The sequence below is a fragment of the Rhea americana genome, unplaced genomic scaffold, assembly GCF_003343005.1.
Source record: "Rhea americana isolate MKP2758 unplaced genomic scaffold, rheAme1 scaffold_181, whole genome shotgun sequence".
Classification (NCBI taxonomy): domain Eukaryota; kingdom Metazoa; phylum Chordata; class Aves; order Rheiformes; family Rheidae; genus Rhea; species Rhea americana.
In genome coordinates, this window is record NW_028185939.1 from 1,624,739 (window position 1) to 1,647,171 (window position 22,433).

At 51.7% G+C, this 22,433-nt stretch overlaps 3 protein-coding genes across 4 annotated transcripts; 1 reads left to right on the top strand and 2 right to left on the bottom strand.

The window, feature by feature from the left end:
* Positions 1 to 1,065: 1,065 nt before the first annotated feature.
* On the bottom strand, positions 1,066 to 5,410 carry LOC146597551 (chemerin-like receptor 1). The gene is made up of 2 exons (XM_085301970.1): positions 5,002 to 5,410; positions 1,066 to 3,894 (listed from the first exon to the last, which is right to left on the bottom strand). Exon 2 carries the CDS (start codon positions 3,874 to 3,876, stop codon positions 2,791 to 2,793), a length of 1,086 nt encoding a protein of 361 aa, XP_085158096.1. The 5' UTR covers positions 3,877 to 3,894; positions 5,002 to 5,410; the 3' UTR covers positions 1,066 to 2,790.
* A 562-nt stretch (positions 5,411 to 5,972) lies between these two features.
* SHMT1 (serine hydroxymethyltransferase 1) lies at positions 5,973 to 12,619 on the top strand. Of its 2 annotated transcripts, none has more exons than XM_085301967.1 (12): positions 5,973 to 6,035; positions 6,851 to 6,975; positions 7,604 to 7,749; positions 8,161 to 8,276; positions 8,369 to 8,529; positions 8,811 to 8,892; positions 9,174 to 9,386; positions 9,658 to 9,774; positions 10,203 to 10,325; positions 10,590 to 10,706; positions 10,893 to 11,003; positions 11,579 to 12,619. In XM_085301967.1, the coding sequence occupies exons 2-12, from the start codon at positions 6,874 to 6,876 to the stop codon at positions 11,746 to 11,748; spliced, it is 1,458 nt and encodes a 485-aa protein (XP_085158093.1). In that variant the 5' UTR covers positions 5,973 to 6,035; positions 6,851 to 6,873; the 3' UTR covers positions 11,749 to 12,619. The 2 variants fall into 2 exon arrangements, with proteins under 2 accessions (XP_085158093.1, XP_085158094.1); XM_085301968.1 differs by having other exon boundaries at positions 5,980 to 5,994.
* Positions 12,620 to 14,992: 2,373 nt separating this feature from the next.
* On the bottom strand, positions 14,993 to 22,427 carry SMCR8 (SMCR8-C9orf72 complex subunit). Its single transcript, XM_085301963.1, has 2 exons — positions 19,990 to 22,427; positions 14,993 to 17,710 (listed from the first exon to the last, which is right to left on the bottom strand). Exons 1-2 carry the CDS (start codon positions 22,341 to 22,343, stop codon positions 17,257 to 17,259), a joined length of 2,808 nt encoding a protein of 935 aa, XP_085158089.1. The 5' UTR covers positions 22,344 to 22,427; the 3' UTR covers positions 14,993 to 17,256.
* Positions 22,428 to 22,433: the final 6 nt, after the last annotated feature.

Consider the following 22,433-nt stretch of genomic DNA (forward strand, 5'->3'; position numbering starts at 1 on the left):
TACAGAGGTCTCAGAGACTCTTGTCACAAGGAATTATATGGGCTCTGCAAATAGATGAGGAAAACCAAGAGAGCGAATGCTGGTGTRCATAACCTTGACACCGCAATCAGTGCTATAGTTTACCACCAGGAACAAGTAAATAGCCTCAGAGTTGCATGCTGCATAGCAAACATTGCAGTTTTATCTGGATGACAGGCAGCAATTTGTGGCAAAGGGTAAATCTGACAGTTGACTTATGCTTCACATATGGATGGTCTTGTTACATTCCCTGATCTCAGCACGATTGCTCATGAATTTAAGGTTAAGTACGTACGTGYCTGTAGGATCACAACCTTCATTTAATATTGCACTGCCCAGCAGACCCATAATCAATCCCTAACTTGCACGAATGACAGTTCCTGCTCAGTACTGTCAGCTACGCATCTAAACTCATAAATTTAGGTTGGGAGTCAGAGATTTTGCAATCAGAGCAATGAGGTTCCAGAGCAGCTTTCTAGCTGGAAGAATAGGAGAAACAGCAGCTTGTGCCACTTTACAGGGAGGCTGGCCAGGCTGGGACAGGGCTGTAYGATACAGTCACCCTAGGGTGGGGTGGGAATGAAAGCACCTCAATGCTGCAGTCCCCTTTTACGTGACCAAAACTTTCTACTGTAAAAATTAAAGCAGTTCAAAGCCTGATCAAGCCTGCAGAGAAAATCACCACCTTATTTGTCCTGAGCAATTTGCAGATGTGAAGCTTGAATAGATCAGCCCAGCCTCGCTTGCTTTTCGCTCATCTCCTCATCACTGTTTTTTAAACATACCAAAGGGGCTGCCAGGATGGCGGTCTGGCAATCAGATCCACGCAGACAGTCTCCCAGATAAATCCCCAAGTCGAGCTTGAGTCCTGTCTCCTTCAGTCACAGGAGAGTTTTGCTGCTAACGCCCGTGTTTTCCACATTCTGRGTATTCACACTTTTTATCTAGCTGTTCTATTACTGCAGACAAGCATGCTCAGTCAAGTTGGATCACCAAGTGTTTTATCACACAGGCAACATAACAGTTCACAGGCTGGATACATTTAAGTTTAATGGAGTTTAATATTCATTCACTAGCACTACCAATGTCAGATCTCAGCTGCTTAAGGGCCAGAAACATGTCAAATACAAACACAGACACAGACAACCACTGCTCAGAAATAGTCATGTTGTACATCAAACCCGAGTAACTGGAGTACAACCAATAATCTGGCCTGCCACAYGCCTGGGGAGAGAAAAGATGAATGTTTTACTAGACAGTCCCGACTCTGCAAAAATACACAGAGCCATTTAACTTTAAATAATTAAAATATACATTTTTGAGAGCAAAGTCCTCTGGTCAGCACATCCACTGCAGCTAGCTTAAGCCCCTCTGATTAGCACACTTTGCTCGGGGCAGTGTTTGTCCCATGAGTAGGATGCAGGGGGGACATCTCCCTGCTGCTGCACRGACACCGCTGCATGGCAGCTCGAACGCGGGGTCTGCAGAGGCTGCGCTGTGCAGCCATCCTCTCCCTGGCAGCAGAGCTACCTCACTCAGAAACGCGGGGAAATCTCTGCACAGTAATACCTTGTCCCATTTAGCTGCACACAGTATGAGCAGGCTGGATCACAYTGTGTGTTCAACTTGCTTTTTCTTTTTAATTTTTATCATTTTCTCTTAAGATTTAGTTGCCTGTGTGCTGGACTGGTATGATACCTCATGTGGAAAAGGATCTTTGCATTTTCTTTACTGATTTATTTATAAGAGAATTATGGAATAGCTYTTCTCTCCTCCCGCTCTCCTCTGGAGAGCAGAAAGGCCAGCACAGCCGCACACCGCTGCCACAGCAGGACCCTATTTTGCCCCCTGGTGGAACCCCAGAATTTTTGCATCTTGGCAAAGACCGTCTGCSGCAGAAGTTTGGCAGCTGCGGGGAATAACCTCGCCCAGTGGCTCATGGCGGGCAGCCACACTGCAGTCAGGTGAACTCCAAGGAGATGCCAGAAGAATCTGGGCTTGTTTGCATCATTCTGGAGCATACGAGACGACTCTGGGCTCGGCTAGGCAGAGTCCATTTCCCATGGGCGGCAGCGAGGAGAGCATCCCTCCTTGGGAGTCCCAGGAGAGGGGAAAATAAAGAGGATGGTCAATGGATTCACAAACTCAGTGCACATAAAAGATCACCTATTAACAACTGCAAGCTGTAACAGATCAGCAGTGCTGAAGTGGCCAAGTCTGACAACCAGCAACCTCCACCTGGCCAATGGTTGCCCTCTTGGCACAGCCAGCCCAGAAGATATTTTTGCAGGGGTCCCAAGCATGGTGACACACAGGTGGCAAGGCTTCATACACAGCGAATGGGCACAATGGACACAAAATACTCTGAGCCACGCTTGGTGCTAATGAACCCAGCTGACAAACAAGCACAAGTGGCAGAAAGAAAGTCACACTGGTCCGTTATACAAAGGAGGTGTCACATAGGTATGATGGACTGCAAAGGATGGAGAAGACAAGTACAGTGAAATGGGCAGCAAAAGAAGGGGCAGGAACAGTGAAATGCTGCTACTTTGATTTCCCACCCTGCTGCAACTCTGGCCAGGTTTCATTTTCTTGGTATATTAAGTCATAGTAGATTTATGATGCTCCAAAATGTTAAATCACACTCCATTAGCACCCATAGCCCGTTTCAGCCCTCAGTCCAGCAATTATAGCTCTGAAATGAAGGGTAACTACAGAGGAAAAAACTGCCCCTCTCCAACGAAGCCAGTGTTGTGCAGCAGCACAACACGCTCAGGCCCTCGAGACCTCCACTTCTGAAGCGGACCTGGACTTTCGCCTGCTGGCCAGGCTGGCCAGGACAGACTCCTCGCTGAAGGCCCCTTCAAAGGCTGACAGGATGGACTGACGAAACTTCTCCTTGAAATCTGGCCCCACAAATACGTACAGGATGGGGTTGATGCAGCTATTGAAGAAAGCAAGGCTGGAAACCAGTGGTATCCCTATGTAAAGGGCCATTTTCATCTCATGGCTGGAGGAGTTTTTTGATATTTCCAGCAATGAGAAGACATGATAGGGAAAATAACAGAGGAAAAAAGAGACTGTGACAGCAATGATAATTCTGTATGGCTTTGCAGAATTAGCTAACTGCCTCCTTTTCAGCTTGACAGCAACAATGCTGTAGCAGATGAGAATCACTGTGAAAGGGATGAGAAACCCACATAAGAATCGTGTTACAATCATCGCTTTAAGCCGCATCCTCCACAGTCTCCGTGTTGCCTCAGACGAGTAGTCATCGGACAGTGCAAAATTATTGTAGCAGCTGGTGATGTTCCTGGAGCTGACTGCAGTGTCCCGAAAGACAAGGTATGGGGAGCTGAGGAGGAGAGCCAGGACCCATGTCCCCAGCGCAATCCTGGCCGCAAGCTCTGGGCTCCTGTGGTTGTGCGACCACACGGGAAAGGCCACAGACACACAGCGATCCATGCTGATGACAGTCAAGAGGAAGACGCTGGCAAACATGTTGAGGAATGCGATTGTGCTGTTCAGCTTGCACAGGAGCTTCCCAAAGGGCCAGTGGAAGCCCAGTGCAGTGTAGGCAATACTGAGAGGCAAGAAAAAGGTGAAGATGAAGTCAGCAATGGCCAGGTTGAGGAACCACACAGAGTTCACTGTCTTCTTCATCTTGAAGCCTGCAATCCAGATGACAAGGCCATTCCCCGTCACCCCCAGCAAACAGGCAATGCTGTACACCACCATGGACAGGATATGCATGCTCTTCTGCAGGCTGGAGTAGTGATCATGGGCAGTGGTGTTCATAGACAGCCCAGCAGGAGAACTAGCAGAAAAGGGAGAAGGGGAAGAAGAGAAGTTCTCCATCACCAGCAAGCTGGAGTCCTGAAATCACAAAGTCAGACACTGCTGTTATCTGGAGTTCCTACAGCTCAGTGAGTTGAAAATCTTTGCTTAATTACTGTTCACAAAATGTATATACAAAAGACAGAATAAATCCACTTTATATAACTTAACATAACTTAATAACAACCATCCTCATCTGTAACGGCTGAAAAGCTTCAGGATGGCAGAAGCACAAGGATTTTAAGCCATTTGAATGAGCTCCCAGTGAACCAAGACCAAGGGAGAGAGAGAGAGAGTCTGTGAATCCCTTGGGTTGATCTGATCCTAAACATGCCCTGGAAGCGATGGCATCTGACAAATGCCAAAATGGCCTCTGGGCAGAGGAAACATTTAAACAGAAGCTCAGCCACCAAGTGGAAAACTCAGAGTCCTACTGCTATAAGCAAAAACCTGGTGTTCCATCAAGACAAAAGCAATTCGACATTTAATGGGAAATCCCTTAGATCCCTGCAAAGCTTATCACCACCACTGGACACCAGCCTGCTTTCACTGAGAGATGTTTTAAGCCAAGAAATTATAATAAAAGATTTTTCGCTTGGAACTTCTTTCACCTCAAAGTGGCCCATTGCAGCCCAAGGTGTTGCAGTGTAAGGAAGGGCATCACCCAGCGTGGTCTTCCCAATGGCACATTGCACCGGGAGCTGGAGAGTTGCCGCAAGGCTACGTGATCTCAGCACTGCTCTGCACATCACAGAAATTACCTCAACCGGAGAAACCAACTCAGGTATCGCCATCACTATCAGTGGTGGCAAAACAACCCCTCCATAAACTRCCTACAAAAGCAATCAGACATGGGCTGACAGCAGAGCTAGGGAAATCCAAATCCTTGCTGCTGCAAGGAATCTTCTTGGAATGGTCAAGGACAGCTTAAGATAGCAAAAAAAATGGCCAAACTGATAAAGATTAGGTTAAAAAAACATTGCTTCAAGAGATATCTTTTAGGAACATGTATTTTAATAGGCAGAAAAATACTTGGTATAACAGTCAGCCATGTGCCCACAAATTACCCTCCAGGCAAGCTCCCAGTTTCCTTGTCCCTCCTGCTCGCTCCAAGGCCCCTTATCACAGGTGCATGGAAGGACTCACCGCAGCGCCGTGCTCCTCACTCCGCCACTGCTCTGCCCACGGCAGCTGCTCTTCCCTTTGAGGCACTGCTTCTCTCTGGAGTGACTCACAGCGCCTTGTTTCATCTTTCCATGCCTTGGGATCACGGGGAATTTAGTAGGATCACTTATTCCCCAGTTTTGTTCCTCAATTTATAATATAGCAAATTTAACCCCTGACTCTCTGCCTGTTGCATGGGTCAGGCTGACCAACGCCATTAGCTAACTTGGCTTCAAACGACAGAGAGAACAAGGCCCCTCTCCTGCCTAGGGAACTTGTTCCTAAGCGGTAGTTTCACTTCTCTTGAGCACCTAGACACCTCATCCGGCATGTGGGTTTCCGTGCTGCAGAGGGGAAGGGGCCGGCGCCGGTCCCCATGGCAGCGGTGCAGGGGCATGGCAGCGGTGCTTGGCTCTGCACATGGCACGCATGGCTGACGGCATCACGCAGAGGAGCAGTCCTGCCATGGGGCCTCGGGGAGGCGCGGAGGACCCCCCGCYCCCCAGCTGGCTGGGAACACCGGTGCGGCTGGCAGGGTGGCCGGGAGCACCCTCCAGCCGGCGGGCTGCAGCCGATGGAGGGCACCCTCCAGTTCGTGGGGCGGCCGGGAGTGTCCTCCACCTTATGAGGTGGCAAGGAGCACCCGGCGGCCGGGGTGGCAGGGGGCCGCGGGGGTCGTGGGGCAGCTGGGAGCACCCTGCGCCCGCAGGGGACCCGGAGCCCCGCGGCGGGGAGCGGCAGGCGGGGCCCGCGGGCCGCGGCTGCACCGAGCCAAGGTCACCCGCGCCCGCGCCGCCACGCGCCAGCGGCGCCGCCGGCCCCGCCTCGGCGTACGCCAATGGGGCGCCGGGAGGAGGCGAAGAGCGGCGCGGATTGGCCGAGACGCTTCCTGGGCGTGTCCTCTGACAGCCACCCGGGGCGGCCGCCAGGCGCTGATTGGCCGAGGCGCGGAGGGGCGTGTCCGAGCGTTCTATGGTAGGCACGCGGGTTCCCGCGCCGCGCCGCGCCCRGGGCAGGTAGGGAGCGCGCCCCGCGGGGACCCTCGGGGCGGCCGTGGGGTCCCTCCCGGAGCCTGCAGTTGCCCCTAGCTCCTGCTTCGCTCTCCTAGGTGGGAGGGGGGGAAATGCAGGGGAGAGCCTTTGCCCGCACCCCATCCTCCCGGGACCCTCCTACGCRGGGACACCGGCCCCCCGCAGCCTCCCCTCCTTGCAGGCAGCTTTGGTGACACCGGGGGAGGGGGGGGTCCGCACGGCCAGCAAGGCTTGTAGGCCAGGGGAAGGCTGGGCCTGAGCGGGCAGGAGCGCCGCTGCGCAGCCACGGCGGTTTGACATTAGTAAACTAAATGCAGTTGCTTAATAACCTGCTCACGGTGCTTTGCTAAGCTTGTGGGGTTAATGGATAAAAAGACGTTTTCAGCCAAGACGGAAGCTGGGCTGTCACTCTTGCCTGGGAGCTTGTGCTCTGCATTATAACACTTGCAGTGGTGGGTACTGGAGAGCTGCTGCCAGAACAAGGCAGCGTCAGGACAGGCTTCTAGCACAGAGCAGGGCTGAGGGAAGCCTGTGAAAGCCCCAAGCAGGGCAGTGATGGGGGAGTACCAGAAATGACCAAAGCACTGTAACTAGAGAACAGGTCTTAAAGCAGTGGGGCTTCCCTGAGGGCTATCTGTGTTTTCTTCACCCTTCTGCTCTCAGCCTGTGGCCAGTTCCCCTTGCGTTGCTGGGGAAGATGTGGTATGGGAGCAGGTAGCGTGGGTGGGAATGCAGTGCAGAGGCACCTGGCCTTGCTGCCATCCCAGCTGGGTCCACAGACTCTCCCTTTCTGGCTCCAGGCTACCTTGGACCGAGCAGGCAGATGGCAAACTCAGCGTCAGGCAGTGGGGGCCTCCCCAGCGYGGAGCTCTGGACCTCTCATAACAGGATGCTAGTGGAGCCACTCGACAGCAACGACCCAGAGGTAAGAGCACTTTCCTGGCGCGGGACCCAGCAGTGGAGCAGCCTGCAGGGTCAGCACGGGCAACGTGCTTCACTCCTCCGCTGGCCTCAGGCAGCCACAAGGACACTGACCTCCCTGAGCTGGTGACGCAGGGGCAAGACGGTCCAAGGCTGAGCCAGGTCTCACCTGGTCTCTGTGATCTGTCACCTGCAGCAAGAGGAGGATAAGGAGGGCATCCTCCAAGCACGTTCTGCACAGTAACCCAGCTAACATGGTCTTCACTTCACATCTATTGCTTCTACTCCTCTGCTTGAAGCTCAAATGTCTGCACAAGTGTAGACAGCTAACCAGGTCAGGATGGCCATAAGCCTAGCACATTCTGGAGCCACCCTAGACTCTAGCCCAAATGACAGCGGAATTAGCTGGCAGCTTCCTGGCAGGTAGAGATGCAAAGTGAGGCCTGTGACCGGACGCATGACCTGTCCAGGATCAGCTGTACCAAGAAGGGATGTCACCTCCCTTCTCCAGTACCTTTTGAAGCCACTCTCCATCATGCTTTCCCATCTGAGGGCGCATCCCCTACCCAGCAGCATCCGTGTTTCTCCACAGAGCCAGCAGAGTAAAGCAGTTTTTCCCGTCTCCCACACAGGTGTACAGCATCATCAAGAAGGAGAAGCAGCGCCAGAAGCTGGGGCTGGAGTTAATCGCCTCAGAAAACTTTGCAAGCCGAGCGGTCCTGGAAGCCCTGGGATCCTGCATGAACAACAAATACTCTGAGGGTTACCCTGGACAGAGGTATGGGACAGAGCAGAGTCCAACCCACCCAAACCCTTACAGGGAAGAGAGAGAAACAACCCACCCTGTGCCACTCTGCCCTTGAAATCTCACTCCCTGGGAAGGAAGCTGTGTCATGGCACTGGCCTGGTTCAGCCATCAGCTGAACTCTTCTAGGACGGGATCTGAACCCTTCAGCTTCTGCCCTTGGCTGTGCCTGGAAGCATCCCTGCAGGGTCACATCTGCTGCAGCTGCTGCTCTGGTGGCTGCCACCTGCCACAAGCACGGTGTCACCCCAGTTCTTCCCATCCAGCGTGACCTTGATCGCGTGGACCTTTCTTAATAATCAGTTTGGTTTTAATCCCCTGCGGTTTGTTCTAAGCAAACAGCAGCAACCCTGGTGTAAATACCGCCCTGTCCATTGCCAACAGGTACTACGGCGGGACAGAGTTTGTAGATGAGCTGGAAAGGCTATGTCAGAAGAGAGCCCTGGAAGCATACCAGCTGGACCCCCAGAAGTGGGGAGTCAACGTCCAGCCGTACTCAGGTAACTGCGCCTGGCAGAGCTGGCAGAGCGGGGGCTCCATCAGCCCCCGTATGCCTGGCACCCATAACCGGCCTGCTGCACTCTTGCTGCAGGGTCGCCCGCTAACTTTGCGGTGTACACAGCCCTGGTGGAGCCCCATGGTAGGATCATGGGGCTGGATCTGCCCGATGGGGGCCATCTCACCCACGGCTTCATGACTGACAAGAAGAAGATCTCTGCTACCTCCGTCTTCTTTGAGTCCATGCCCTATAAGGTATGGAGAACCACTCCAGCTGGAGCAGGGATGAGCTCATCATAAGTGCTCGAGTCTCTTAAGAGTAACGGAGGCCAATCAGGGCAGTTATATTTGTGTCCTGTCTCCAGGGCATGGTGACCCAGGAGGATCATTTAGAAGGGGCTGCAGGTCCCTTCTCCTCTCACCACTTTGCTTGCTCTGTTTCATCACCCTTCTCCCTGCACCCCCTCCTGCGAGGCAGCACTGGGGCTGGTCCTCACGCATGCCAAGGTGGCCAAACCCTCCTTTTTGTCTCCCAGGTCAACCCCAAGACTGGTTACATTGATTACGATCGACTAGAGGAAAACGCCCGCCTGTTTCACCCCAAGCTGATCATAGCAGGTGAGGGTGAAACCCTTACCAACCTCCCTGGTAATACACCCAGGACCAGGGTGGCTCCCTGAAGCCATTAGCACCTTGGTAAGTCAGCAGRCACACATGGGTGCTGTAATGCCTGGAGGAAACCTTGAATACATGCGTGTTGGCCTCAGCCAGGTTATCCGTGCTGGCTGGGTTCATCCCTATCCCCAGGCTGTCCCAGGGCCTGCAGGCAGCTGCTCCTGTCCCCTCCCTGCAGCCTTGCACCTAGTACAGCTCCCAGAGCTGCATGCCGTCTCCCCCAGGCGTCAGCTGCTACTCACGCAACCTGGACTACGCCCGCATGCGGAAGATCGCCGATGCCAACGGGGCCTATCTCATGGCTGACATGGCCCACATCAGCGGGCTTGTGGCTGCCGGTGTGGTGCCCTCCCCCTTCGACCACTGCGACATCGTCTCCACCACCACCCACAAGACTTTRCGGGGCTGCAGAGCCGGCATGATCTTCTACCGCAAAGGTGCCCGCCCTGCTCGGGGAGCTGGGAGAAACGCTGCCCTGGGCCAGGGGAGCTGCAAGTTACAGGGCCCAGGGCTGTCCCTCTGCTCTAGCTGGGAAAGGCAGAGAGGTTTCCTGGGGCATCTCGGAAGCTTCACAGGCTCAGGGGCCAGCTCTGGTCCAGATCTGAGGCAGAACTACCACAGTTCCTGCTATGATGTGTCTTGGGTAGGGGTTGTGGGGGAAAGGAGGCTGTGCTGCCCCACAAGCAATGCTGCCCTCCCATCCTGCAGGCACCCGCAGTGTGGACCCCAAGACAGGCAAGGAAACGCTCTACAACCTGGAGAGCCTCATCAACCAAGCAGTCTTCCCCGGGCTGCAGGGAGGGCCGCACAACCACGCCATCGCAGGTATGCCTCTGTGCTGGGCTCACCGCTGGCTCCGGGCTGGTAGGGCAGGGAGCCAGCAAAGGGCAGGAGTCAGCTCAGCCCTGACCCCTGATGCAGGGGGCTCACAGCCAGAGACTGTAGATACTGAGATAAATCACAGCCAGTTTGGTCTAGCAAGGCCAGAGGGGCTTTACCCACCCCTTTGGGAGGGAATGTGGCCAGCAGAGGTGCTAAGCAGCGAACACCATGTCTGTGCCGAGACACCGTTCGGGGCTTCATCGAGCCAGGGCACTGCCACGCTGCTCACCCAGCCTCTCGCACTCACCAGCCTTGCCCATCAGTTTGCTCAGCTTTGGGGAGCTCAGTTTTCATTGATGGTGCCATGCATCTCTGACAGCTCCCCTGACAGAAGCCCCCCAAAGCTCTCGCTGGTTTGCCTCCCTCCCCAGGGATCGCCGTGACGCTACGGCAAGCCATGACACCCGAGTTCAAGGCCTACCAGCAGCAGGTGGTCGCGAACTGCARGGCGCTCTCGGCAGCTCTGATGGAGCTGGGCTACGACATCGTCACAGGTAAGGACGGGTCTCCGCCGCAGGTCTGCCTGTGATGGGACTGCCTCTTAGCCAGGTGGTGGGGAGGGTTCTGCTGGGTCCGCTCCTGAGGACATCTACAAAACAGCTGCTTCGTAACAGACGTGCTAGGAAGTTCCCCTTCCCATGGGGCAGGGCTGTCTGCCCTCAAGCCCAGGGGCAGGCTCTAGTGCAGGCCCAAGCCTTTCTTGCTGGAGTCTTGAGCGGGAACAGCTTTTACCCCAGACCAAATTCATCTCTCTTCAGGGGGCTCTGACAACCACCTGATTCTCCTGGACCTGCGTAGCAGAGGCACAGATGGTGGCCGGGCCGAGCGGGTGCTGGAGATCTGCTCCATCGCCTGCAACAAGAACACTTGTCCTGGTGAGAGAGCCCACAAACTCCGCTGTGTCCTGCCCCTAGCTCCTAGGGGTTCCAGTTCCTTCTGCTCCCCCAGGGCTCCCGGCAAGCCGTGGGTCCACACGGAGCATCCCAGGCGCTAGGAGCCAGGCTGGGTTACCCCACGGTCACAGTACCTGGCTCCGTCACACACGGCTTGTTCCGGTGCAGGAGATGTCAGCGCCCTGCGCCCCAGCGGCCTGCGGTTCGGGACGCCGGCTCTGACCTCCCGGGGCTTCCGGCAGGACGACTTTCGCCAGGTGGCTCGTTACATCCACAGAGGTGAGATGTAACATGCCCCGGGGACCAGGCTAGGGCGCTGCCACGTGCGGAGCCGAGCAGCAGCTCCAGGCAGCAGGCTGGGGCCCAGGGCAGCTCTTCTGGCAGAGCTGCCATTCCAGTGACTGGCAAAGCCCTACAGCCACACGGAGGGCAAAAATCTGCGGCAAGCGGTGGGGAGGAGTAACTCTCCCACCTGCCCATCTGGCCACAGATGGGACCAGCCACTCTCTTCAGACTCCCGACTGTAGGAGCAGCGGGCTGAAAGTCTGGATTAAAACTGCACCTTCTGCAGTCTTGTTCCAGTTGTCCTCACAGRTCCCTGGGTCCAGTTTCCCAGAGCTTCAGGTGACACAAGGCAGTGAATCCCTCGCAGTCCTGTTCCCTGCCTCTTGCGCTGCTCCTCCTTTCCCCGGTGTCTCGGCAGGAGCGGCCCCATGGCAGGCGATTCCGCAGYGGGGCGACGGCTGCCTCCCCGCAGGGCTGGGAGAGCTGCTGGATGCAGCAGCTGCTCGTGGYGGGCGCAGAGAGGTGCTGCAGCTGGGCAGGCTGACGCGCGCGTGCTTCCATCCTGGCAGGGATCGAGCTGACTCTGCGCATACAGAACGACATGAGCCCCAAGGCCACCCTGAAGGAATTCAAGGAGAAACTGAACGAGGAGAAATACCGGGGGGACCTCAAGGCGCTCAAGGAGGAGGTGGAGGCCTTCGCGGCAACCTTCCCACTCCCGGGCTTGCCTGTGCTGTAGAGGGAGGCAGCAGGGCCCGGTCCCAGAGCCAGGACACCTGGGCTTGCACTTGTCCAAATCCCCAGTCCCCTGCCCGGGCTCTCCCAGCAGGCGATTCCCACTGTCACCTCCCTGCTGGCACTGGTTTCTGTGCAGCTGCTGGTCCTAGTCTGGCTCTTACTCACCTCTCCCCTCACATTAGGGACCCAGGATCCCCCCCCCCAGAGCCCAGCCCCCCGGGGGGAATGCCAGCCCTTTAACCACTAAACATTATCCCAGTTGTAATGTGGCTTCTGTTACGGGACTGAGCAGGTAACCCTCACCTCACAGCCAGGCTCAGGTTTGATCCTGCTCTCACCCTCTGCGAGGGCAGCACATGTGGTTACACAGGTCTACGGGGKGCGGTGGCGTTCATGGGGACACCCCTGTCCGCAGCGGCCCGTGAGGGCCGCCCGGGTTCGCCTCTCGCGGGAGCCGTTCGCCCTGGGGCCACGTGCACTCTGTGCGACTGCACAAGCGGCTTCTCAGCCTTAAAAAGCCTCGACAGCTTCAGCCACGAAGACTCGGCGGCCCTGCCTCGGTGCTTTGCAGGCGCCACACACTTTTACAAGGTCAAGCCCCGTTAGGGGGAGAAGTCTCTGGTGCTTTGGCCTGAATCCGCACACCAGCCCTCCCCAGGGATCAGTCTTCCAACTCCATCATTAGCCCATGTCTCCAGTCTCTTTTCAGGCATCTGAAGCACAAAGTTTAAGTAGAATCATTTTTTAATAAGCACAGTAAAATTAAGAATTTAACCACAATGTATGACAAGAATTATAAGCTTTAAAAAATACAACCAATTTTTTGTATTTCAAAAATATCKGAACCCAAATAAATAATTTTTTTAAAAGTACATCTTTCAGACTAGTCATTTGGTGTTAACATCAGTTAAACTCTTGTGCAGTAACACTTACAGCACTACACTAAGACATGCTTCTTGGATTTCTCCCGATCACACTCGCTCTAACTACTGACGCAAGCGTTCTGTACACACAGGCACGCACACATAACTYGACATGCAGTAATAAGATACAGTGCTTTAAAATAAGATGAGAATTCATCACAGCCTACTCACAGCCCTCAAAGGCAGTTCTTATCCCAGCCCCATCCCTGTACTGGCTCACCCTGCACCGAGGMGGCCAGCGGGACCAGGTACCCTGTGTTTCTGCCTTCCAGTTAAAACACATCTCTTGGCGACCAGTGTGTGGTAGGTTTATGACTTCTCAAGCTCTGGTGGCAAGTGCTAAGCTCGCTCAGAGATATTGGGGTACAATCTGTTGCTCTAACACGTCGTGCTATTTGGGCACAGCACGGAGCAGGCACTTTCCTTCAGAGCCTTTTCAGCTCACTGTGTTTCTGGATCGCACCTTATTCCAGACGCCATTTCAAAGTGCTGTTACAAGCCCCGTGTCCTGCAGCAAGTCCTGCCCAGCTCTCAAAAACACCAAATCTGCAAAGTGCCCAGTTACCTGCTGCAGTACTGCAGGGTTAGGGCCACCTGCACTAATCCCAATGCTGAATGAAAACCAAAGAACAGGCTTGGAGTTRCAGAGCCATCAGCTCTACTGGCTTCTGCTCCCCAAGCACTTCTCCCACCCCTTACAAAATGGTTAATATTGCTAGAGTATAGGCAGTACTTCCCTAGTCAAGGCATGACAGCTTTGGAGCTGTTTAGAAGTGATTGCTATTGGATGAAAGTAAATCTGAGCACTATTCTCTGAGAAATGAAACCTGTGTAGGGTTAATATTACCTACTCCTATGGCTAACCATCCTCGTGGTTGCATCTGGAAGTGGCAGGCTAGTTTAACTTAGAGCATGAGCTAACGGTACATCTTCAAACACAGGAAACTAGAGGAACAAGAAAATTGAACCCTGCCCTCCTGGCTAGGCAGAAGACTAAAGGAAACCTTTGCTCTGATGAATTCTCTGGTCAGGCTCACAAATCTCATCTCCCTGATGGCCCACACAGAGAGAGGAAAGAGCCACAGCCAGTTGTGCAAGAGGCGAGGGCATGCTGGCAGCACTTACAAAAGCAGACAACAGCCACACACGACACCGCTGGGTCTCGCAGCTGGAGAGTCAACGCACGACGGCTGGTTACTGTTACGCAGCAGCCACGACGAAGCTGCTCTGCTTGCGGTGGAAGTACGGCTGGGCGGCACATTGGTCGGGTGGTGCAGTACAMGCTAACTAACATGCCAACATTGCTGGAGCTGTTAGTACTAAGATCTTAACTTGTTATTAGTTTTCTAATACCAGAAACTAGTGAGGTAACACAGTGAAGATGAGGAAAAAAGTCTTAAAGTGCTGATACAGGGATTTTTACTGTACAGTCAGACTAGAAGGTCAGACGGAAAAATTAATTACTGAGCGAAGAGGAATTCAGCTCCCGAACCACCAGCTGCACTCGGACTCCCCCGGTTTCCGTGTCTGTTAAGAGTACCACAAGCAGTAAGGGCAGGACGGGCTTCAGCCGCACTGAGGTGCCGCAGCTGAGAGCTCGCACGACGGGCTTGCCAGAGTCCATGCAACTCCGCATTTCCTGGCATGGAAAGGTGAGCTCAGAGGCTAGCTAAGCCTCCCCGAGCGTGAGCCAGTTTCCCAACGGCAAACGCTCCTAGGCATGTTTCTCCTTAGCTCCTGCTTAATATCTGAGTTGCAGATAACACGGAGCTCCCCTTTCAGATCCCAATAAAGCCCCCAAGGCATTCTCTGAAATTCAGAACTGCTTTGTGGTAGAGAGATGAAGAAAAYCAGATGGGTGGAAGAACAGGTATTGCTAAACACTGCCTTATATATTAGATATTACAGATCTGACAGAGGGAGAAGAGAGAAGCGACTTCTTTGCCAGTTTATGACTGCAGTTAAATACTAAGGATAAAGACCACTGTAACTAAGAAGTCATTTAACCCTGATCATCAATCCTGCTCTACTGCTCTGAGCTGTCAGTCTGGAGGAAGAGACAAACAAGTCAGCAGGAATTTAGTTTGTCTCCCTTCTCAACCACAGGTAGCATCAGGTAATTTTTCAGCACAGAACACAAGTTCCTCTGACAAACATTTCTCCAGTGCAGTGGGTCAAGCAACATGCAGACAGCTGTGGACTGCCCAGTATCACCTGCATTGCTCATTTACTAAGATGTTTTCCCCTTCTGGCAATCTTGCCTTGACTTTAGTTTGAAAGTTATCCAGATGCACACAAATCAACAAGGAGACACTTCAAGTCACTTCAGAAAGTACGTGTTTTCTCAGAGCATGAAAGTCTTTCACCAGCAGACCTAGCTCACATGCGACAGCAGCATACAGGAGGACACAGAATCAGAAAAGGAAAAGGTCTTTAAACATGCTCTTTAAATGCAAAGGCAATTCTGCAGCCCTGCACACAGACACAAAACGGCTGGCATGCTACACTGCTCACCTTCAGCAAAGGTGACAGCACACTGCCTCCCAACTGCACACTAAAAATATAATCACAGGCAACCTCTGGCCTTGGAAAACCCTTGTCAAGTTTCTTGGCAGAACTGGCCTCACTGTAAGTCATCAGAAATAATGTTAATGTTTCAAATACAGTCTTTCTACCTTGTTGGTTCATGCCTCTTGCACTATTCCAAAGACCCTTTTTTGCAGGCAGTAGAGAGGAGGCAGTGCTACCAGCAGGTGGATGTTGGTGCTCACAACAGCCTTCCCGGGACCTTCTGCCCTTAGGGACACAGGTTTCAGAGCAGTGCAGTTACCACAGCAAGTTCAATGCAGTCCAGCGCACACTGACAGACTCCAGACTATACAGAAGCTTCCCCAGGTATGGAGGGAATGTTATAATCAGTTCCAGCATTCTGTCTCACATAATCACAATAAACAGAGGTTCCAAAAACCTAGTACTTCAGCTAGTCTTGTAAAATCTAAGCCATTTTACCCCCAGAATCAGAAGAGAACAGTGCTAAAAAGAAGTAAAACCAAGGCTATCTTGCCTAGCAAGACTTTTCTCTTGCTTAAAAGTAGTGTGAAAGCTGCTGTTACCACATGGCATTGGACACAGCAGCAGACGCCAGCCCACGACGGCAGCCAACGAGATGCATCTCCGAGGAGATTCCAGATGGCCAGGCACAAACTCTTAGCACTGACAGGAACAATCTTCCAGGAGCATCACCGCGATGGTGACACAACCTTTCTGGCACAGATAGCAGTAAAGAAGCTTTGAAAGGAAGGTCTTTCATACCCAACGACCGGGCTCAGAGGGCTGCTGTTCTGCCCTATCCAGAACTACCCAGGAACGCCACAGGAGAGGTAGTCAAGAAATTACAAAGGCTTGGCATTAAAATAAATTGGCATGGCCAGAAGCAGCATGCAGCAACACTGAACCTGCTTTACCACAAAGCACAAAATTCAATTCCCCCCAAAAATGCTACACGGATACAACATGGGATCAGGTACATTCATCTTTGATATCTCCTGAGCGCTAGCATCTTACCAGCTAGGCAGCCTGCTCTAATGGCTTGCTGTCCCTCACAGCACACTTTCAAGTGCATTGCACCCTTCGTTTCCCCATCACAAAAAGCTGTAAAAAGGAGCCTTTCCTTCACTCTGTTCACCCCCCATCTTTCCTTAGGCGGCCACCCTTGACCTCACAAGCTTTGAGGATTCTTGGCCTCCTTCTTCCTCCCACCATTCCCAGAAGTCACCAAACAAATAGGATGTGACAAGGTAACAAGGCACAGTGCTCTACATTCACAACAGCAGGAGCCTTGATGCTAGCCAACATCAGAAAAACAGTCTCTCCACGTTCCATATTTTAACAAAGCTGAAAAAAAATCAGCAAACACTTTCTGCACAGAAGCACACGTGCTTCCATTACTATCCTACAGGCTCAGGAACAACCAGCTCTGGGAAGTGTCAGGGAACTCTAAAAATGCAGAAAGGGACACCATCAACTACTGCTTCAGATGGGCAGACAACTGCACACTACCATCTTGCTAGGAAGCTTGAGCACACACATCAATTACATCCCACATGCAGGCAAGATACTAGCAGATTAATATCTTCATGTGGTTTTTACACTCCCCCCTGGTCTCTGTCATGACTCCACGGAAGGCAGCAAGAGCATTCAGGGCTCTGGTGGAAGTGTGCAGAGTACTGTGTGTTTTGGGGGTGCATGTTACTAAGTATTGCTTCACAAGAGAGCCCATCTCTCTCTATGCCATAAATCTCCTGCAATACTATTATCTAATGCTTTAGAAGCTAATAGTGTCCCTTTCAACACTTAAAAACAGMGTGGCCAAGGTTTTATGTGACAGAACATCTAAGTTATGGGCTACAGAGAACCATGTAGAAATTAGGTCACTTGGATATTAATTTCTACCAAGCAGAGATGCTTGCAAATGCATCAGCTTTTCTGCCCCTTCCTGATATGAGAGCTACTACAGACAGCATCAATGTCAAGCACAGGTGATCTTCGTCAGAATCCGAGTATGATGGCAAACAGCCCAAATGATACTAAATTTTGTACAAAAAGCTGGGAACATAGTCAAATCTGAGCAGAGGATTCACCCCCTGGCCGGGTTCCTGAATGTACTGCAGCTTCAGCAGCTCAGCTAGATACTGTACAATTTTGATATCTTCATTAGCAAGGCCCAGGTGGAGCTTCAGAAAGTTCATCCTGCGACTCACAACAGATTCCTCGGGTTCCCTTTCACTGATGGGAAGGTGCAAATGGTGGCAGAAGGTGAAGAGGAAGGCTTTTGAACACAGCTGAGTGAGGATACTTTGGACGTGCATATAATAGGTGCTCCCTCGTTTGATCTGAGTGCGGTGGTCCGCCAGCCTGGACACCAAGGTTCCTTTATAAAGGGGGCAGCGGAGAGTCTTACTGTCCGCATCCAGGACGCTAATGTATCGGTTGTATCGGCTCAGAGCRTGCAACATGTTCACCCCCGCAGGGGACACCATTCTGAAACGGTAAGGGGAGAGAAAGGTCATGGCTGGAGGAAAACAGAAGGTTACGGAGCACAGACTGTATGTCCATCTCCCTGTACCACATGCAACAGTCCACAAGCTAGAGCAAAAGTACAGGAATCTCTGCAGGCAAAAGTAGTCTGGCATGGAAGAGAATGGCCAAAYAGTCTCTCCAGTCTGCCAGATCCCAGAGGAACCTCGACCTCCTGGAGCCCCTCGTGCAACTGATCTGAACCGTACGTGCACGACTTCATAAATACAGCACTTTTAAGGACTGCTTCTTCCTCTTAGTAAGGCAACTGTGGTGAACAGAAACAAATCCTGCAGCAGCTTGTGGCTTCTGGATGTCACAAAAAGGACCATTAGAAATCCCCTTGCCACGAGCTCCGCTTTCCCCAAACGGCTGTTTTGGGAGGGAGCTGCTCTGAGGTGGTCAAAGCCTTGAACACAGTGAAACTTTTTGCCCTTCCTTTGATAAAAGAATCGTCCTCAAGCCAGAACATTCCTGGGCCAAGYCTGAACGTTTTTCACTGAGATGTAAACCCAAAATACATTCACAGCATACAATTATACAGGTCTAAATGAGTGTTATTTAGCTGCAAATTACAGACCTATGTGAACTCTATCTTCCGCTCCTCAATTCTGTCTGGTTAAAATTGCTCTGGTGGGGACACTTCTCCCAGTCCCAAACCACTGCAGATGTATTAGTGTGAGAACTCTGCCCAGGCAGCACCCGGCCTTAAGAGAAATAGCACCCTTATGACCTTACTAGAATAATTCTCCTAGCCTCTAAGTTCCTTCTCAAGGCCTTTGTACAAACAGTTTGTTAAGAGTACTCACATTAAACTCAACACTTCATTAACACTTCCACTGAGGAGAGTTTAAATGACTGACAGATCTTACAAGCTGTCTTTAAAAAAGGACGTTTGTTTATAAAAACTGCATCTAATCACACATATCAAACACCCTGTAAACACTCAGGGCTTTTAAAAAACTCACTGACAAAGAATTTTGGAAGCAGCTGTTGGCGGAATTGTCACCCTGCCTCATGAGCAGAGAAATCTGAGAAAGCTCATAGCTTAGGATAATTCTGTTATTCATAATCACCCAGTGTCAGAGAATTAAGCAACCTAGAAAGCAGATTTCTGGGTTTTGATTCTCGCTACACTCAGAAACACTTTCAGGACTGTCCCAGTCTGGCTCTGAGCAGCATACTGACACATTCATTCATATTTTCCACTTTGGTGACAGTCATGGGTATTTCCTGTCATAGCTGCACTCAAAGTGCCAGGACGTATCCCAAAATACACAAAGAAAATTGTTCTTATAATAGCATTAAAGGAAGGGCGAAAGTCTTAAGAGCTGAGTAATCACTATTTATTAATATAAACTATGAAGCCACAGTTTAGGATTTGGGTGTTGGTAGAGGGTTATTTGTTTATTTTTGTGATGATGTCATCCTGAACAAGTTTTCCTTTACATTTAAACTGCAATTCCAGCACTGCAGCCCACTGAGCTCTTTGGGCCTTCTGATCTGCAGTAAACAATGTCATAAACACGCCACTCCRCATCTGCGCTCCTTCACCTCAAACAGAGCCCAGCCCTGCAGCAGGTTTTGCCCTCTGTCCTGCACCAGTATACAGACACTGCAGGACAGGACACTCACCCCGACAAGGGCAGCTGCACTCTCACCAACACAACCAAAAGGGCTGAYGATCCAATTTCTGACATACTGATTTCTTCAGTAGCATGTTACCTCTTCGTGAGGGTTCACGCGGGAAAAAAGGAGCTCTTCGTATTGAAGTGTCCACTTCAAAAATCCTAGCTAGAAAAGTTGAAATAGTTTTGGGAGCAAGAGGGAGTGGASGGAAGGAAGGACACACAAAGGGACTCCAAGAGCACTTTGTTTTCATACCATCCCGCAAAACAGCAGGAGCAATTTGTTCCCTTGTTCTGCTAGACTAAGACCTAAAATAATGAGAAATCTCCTGGCAAAACTAACAGCAGTCAGACAGTGAGTACCCAGCAGATGTTTTAAAGGATTAACTCTCAAGTGAGGCTGATTATAAAGAAGCTGACAAATACACACCCTTCTACAGATACACACWGACACCCGATAAGCAGAAATTTATGGCAGCTGTGTAAGTAATTCCATAAAGAGAACTCTCCCACAGTTTCCCTCTGAAATTCTAGCTTAAAAGACTAAATTTTTATCATATACCTTGACACAAATAAGCAAACCGAGCCACTACTTTATCTACAGTCTCAGTTTACCTTTGGAGTCCAATCAGTTTCCACTTCTGGAAATCCACAATGTGCAAAGGGGAAGTGACCCAGTGTTTCACAGGCTTGGCGTAAGTGCCACAGTTGGGCACAAAGATGGAGAGCGCAGTCACAAGTTTCTTGACTATTGCTTCATCTTCCCCCAGCACTATAAGGGTCCTTCCACTGAGCAGGGAGTATATTGCAGGGTGAGCAAAGGGATACTGCCTAATAAACCGTAGTGCATTCTGGCCAGCCTTTTTTTTGTGCCTTTCATTCACAGGAATTATGGGGTGAGCAGGAGAAGGGGATCGGTCAGAACAGGTGGACGCTGCACTGCTAATATAGCTTGTGGAGTCTGAACATTCATCCAGGCTAGTTTTACTGACATCCCTACTGCCTGCCAAGTAGCGCGGATCGAGTTCATACGGAAGGAGCCCTCCTGAGACGCTGCTGTGGGAATGGTAGCCAGCGAAGGCCTCGTGCAGCCCCTGCTCTGCTGGCCGGTACGGCTGCGGAGGAATGCTGACCACCCCGTCCTCGTCGCAGTGCTTCTGGCCTAGGTCAGGCAGAGGCTCGAGGAAGTTGGGACTCTCCTTCCCAATACAACAGGCAGAATCAACCTGCAATAAGTTTTCCTGTTTTGAACCACCTTCCTGCTCGTCAGCATTATCCAYGTTTAATTTGGGGCTGAAACGAAGGCCTCCCTCTTCGTCATCTGCATAAGGTTCTTCATTAATGGCACTTGGGTAGCTCGCTTTGAAATCTTCTGGGATCAGTGACTCTGAGGGACACGTGCTGAGAACCTCAATGCTGTCCTCACTGACAGTCCTTCTGCTGCCCACCTTGCTCCTGACCACCTGGGGACTAGGAGTGATGGGTAAGCTGGCCTGGCTCTCAGATTTTGTTAAAATAGATGCCGACTTCTCTGTTCCAAGAACCTCAATGCTCTCCCCACTACTGATACTCCCTTTAATATCTGCATCGAGATAGTCCAAGTTCTCCTGGTGCTCAAAAGTTACGGATTCTGTCATTTGGGGTTCTTGCAAGTCTTGGATTTCCTGCTCCATCTTGATAGGTACACACTCCACACTGGATTTGTAAGATCCCAGGCTGATTATCACTTTAGGAGTGGGAGACTCTTCCAAACACTTTCCGTCGATGGTATCTTGATTAAACCTCTGGCAGCCTCTGTACTGCTTTTCAGGTGCTTTTTCATCTAGAAGAGATGCATCTTCAAAGAGGAAGTTAGTTACACTTTGTTGTTTTAAAAGTGATCTACTGATCTGGTTCGTCAAGAGGTAGCACACATCACCTCTGAAAGTTCTCTCAATCTGATGCAGCTGATCCAGAGTTTGGGTGAAAAAATAAATATCACAAAGCTCCTCCAGTGTTTTCAGCTTCTTATCAAAGCACTTAGAAGACTTTGCTTTGATGAGTTTGGGGGTATAGGACGGCATGTGTGCATAAAGGTGCATTTCACCAGGCTCAGCAAGGTCAGAGGTAGTCAAGTCCTGATCACAGCTCACATTAGCCTGATCCGGTCCACAGTTCGGCTCATAGGGGTGGAAGTCAGTGTCCTTCAGCTTCCTATAGGGATATGATCGGATTTGTTTTAACAGATCTTGGTGCTCAATAATAGATTTTTCAACGCTGGCCAGTTCATTGGCCTTCTCAATTGCTTGGGTGGTGTAATACCCTTTGTCGTTGGATTTCTTCTGGATCTCAGTCTCATTGTGCAGCACAGTCCTAGTGTAGTCGAGGTCTTTCAGTTTCTTTTCAAGTTCACTAGCAAAAGCTTTCCTGTTCCCTGTCTTTAGGCATTCGGACGCTTTGGAGAACTCCGCAGAGAGTTCCTGAAACTGCTGCATGATTTTATGCTCATCAGCAGAAATATAGGCCATGCAGAAGGGCCTCACGAAACCCCTGGCTTCGAGGTCATACAAAGTCAGGTGGTGCACGTAGGCAAATGCCCCTTCTTTCGAATCTCCCAGCACCACTTTGGAGTCCTCCACAAAGTTCAGCTTTGGATAGGCACAGCCAGGAGGGTGCCCCACAAAGGAAGCCTGATAATCCACAGACATGATCCGGAGRGAAAAATAATTGAGATCAAAAGTGCCCGACACTTTGGCATCATTGGGGATGGTCAGCAGGGGCTGGGGCCCCACCTGCTCCGAGAACTCGGAGATGAGGATGAAGTCTTGGGTGAACTTGGAGCTGGCGACCTTGGACCAGGGGTTGGCGCCGGGGCCGGCGAAGGGGAAGAGCGGCACGGAGTACTCCTCGGGCAAGGGCGGCTCGCTGCACAGCTCATCCTCGAACTCCTCCTCTTTGGTGAAGGCCACCACGTCGGGGGCGCTGATCATATTTCCCGCAGGAGGGAACCGACATGGAGAAGCGAGGCCTCCCCCGCCGCCGCCGCCGCCGCCGCCGGGCCCCGCGGGAGGCCCCGGCCC

Excerpts from the sequence above, each read along its gene's own strand:
- LOC146597551 (XM_085301970.1), bottom strand. The coding sequence starts at position 3,876 with ATGGAGAACTTCTCTTCTTCCCCTTCTCCCTTTTCTGCTAGTTCTCCT.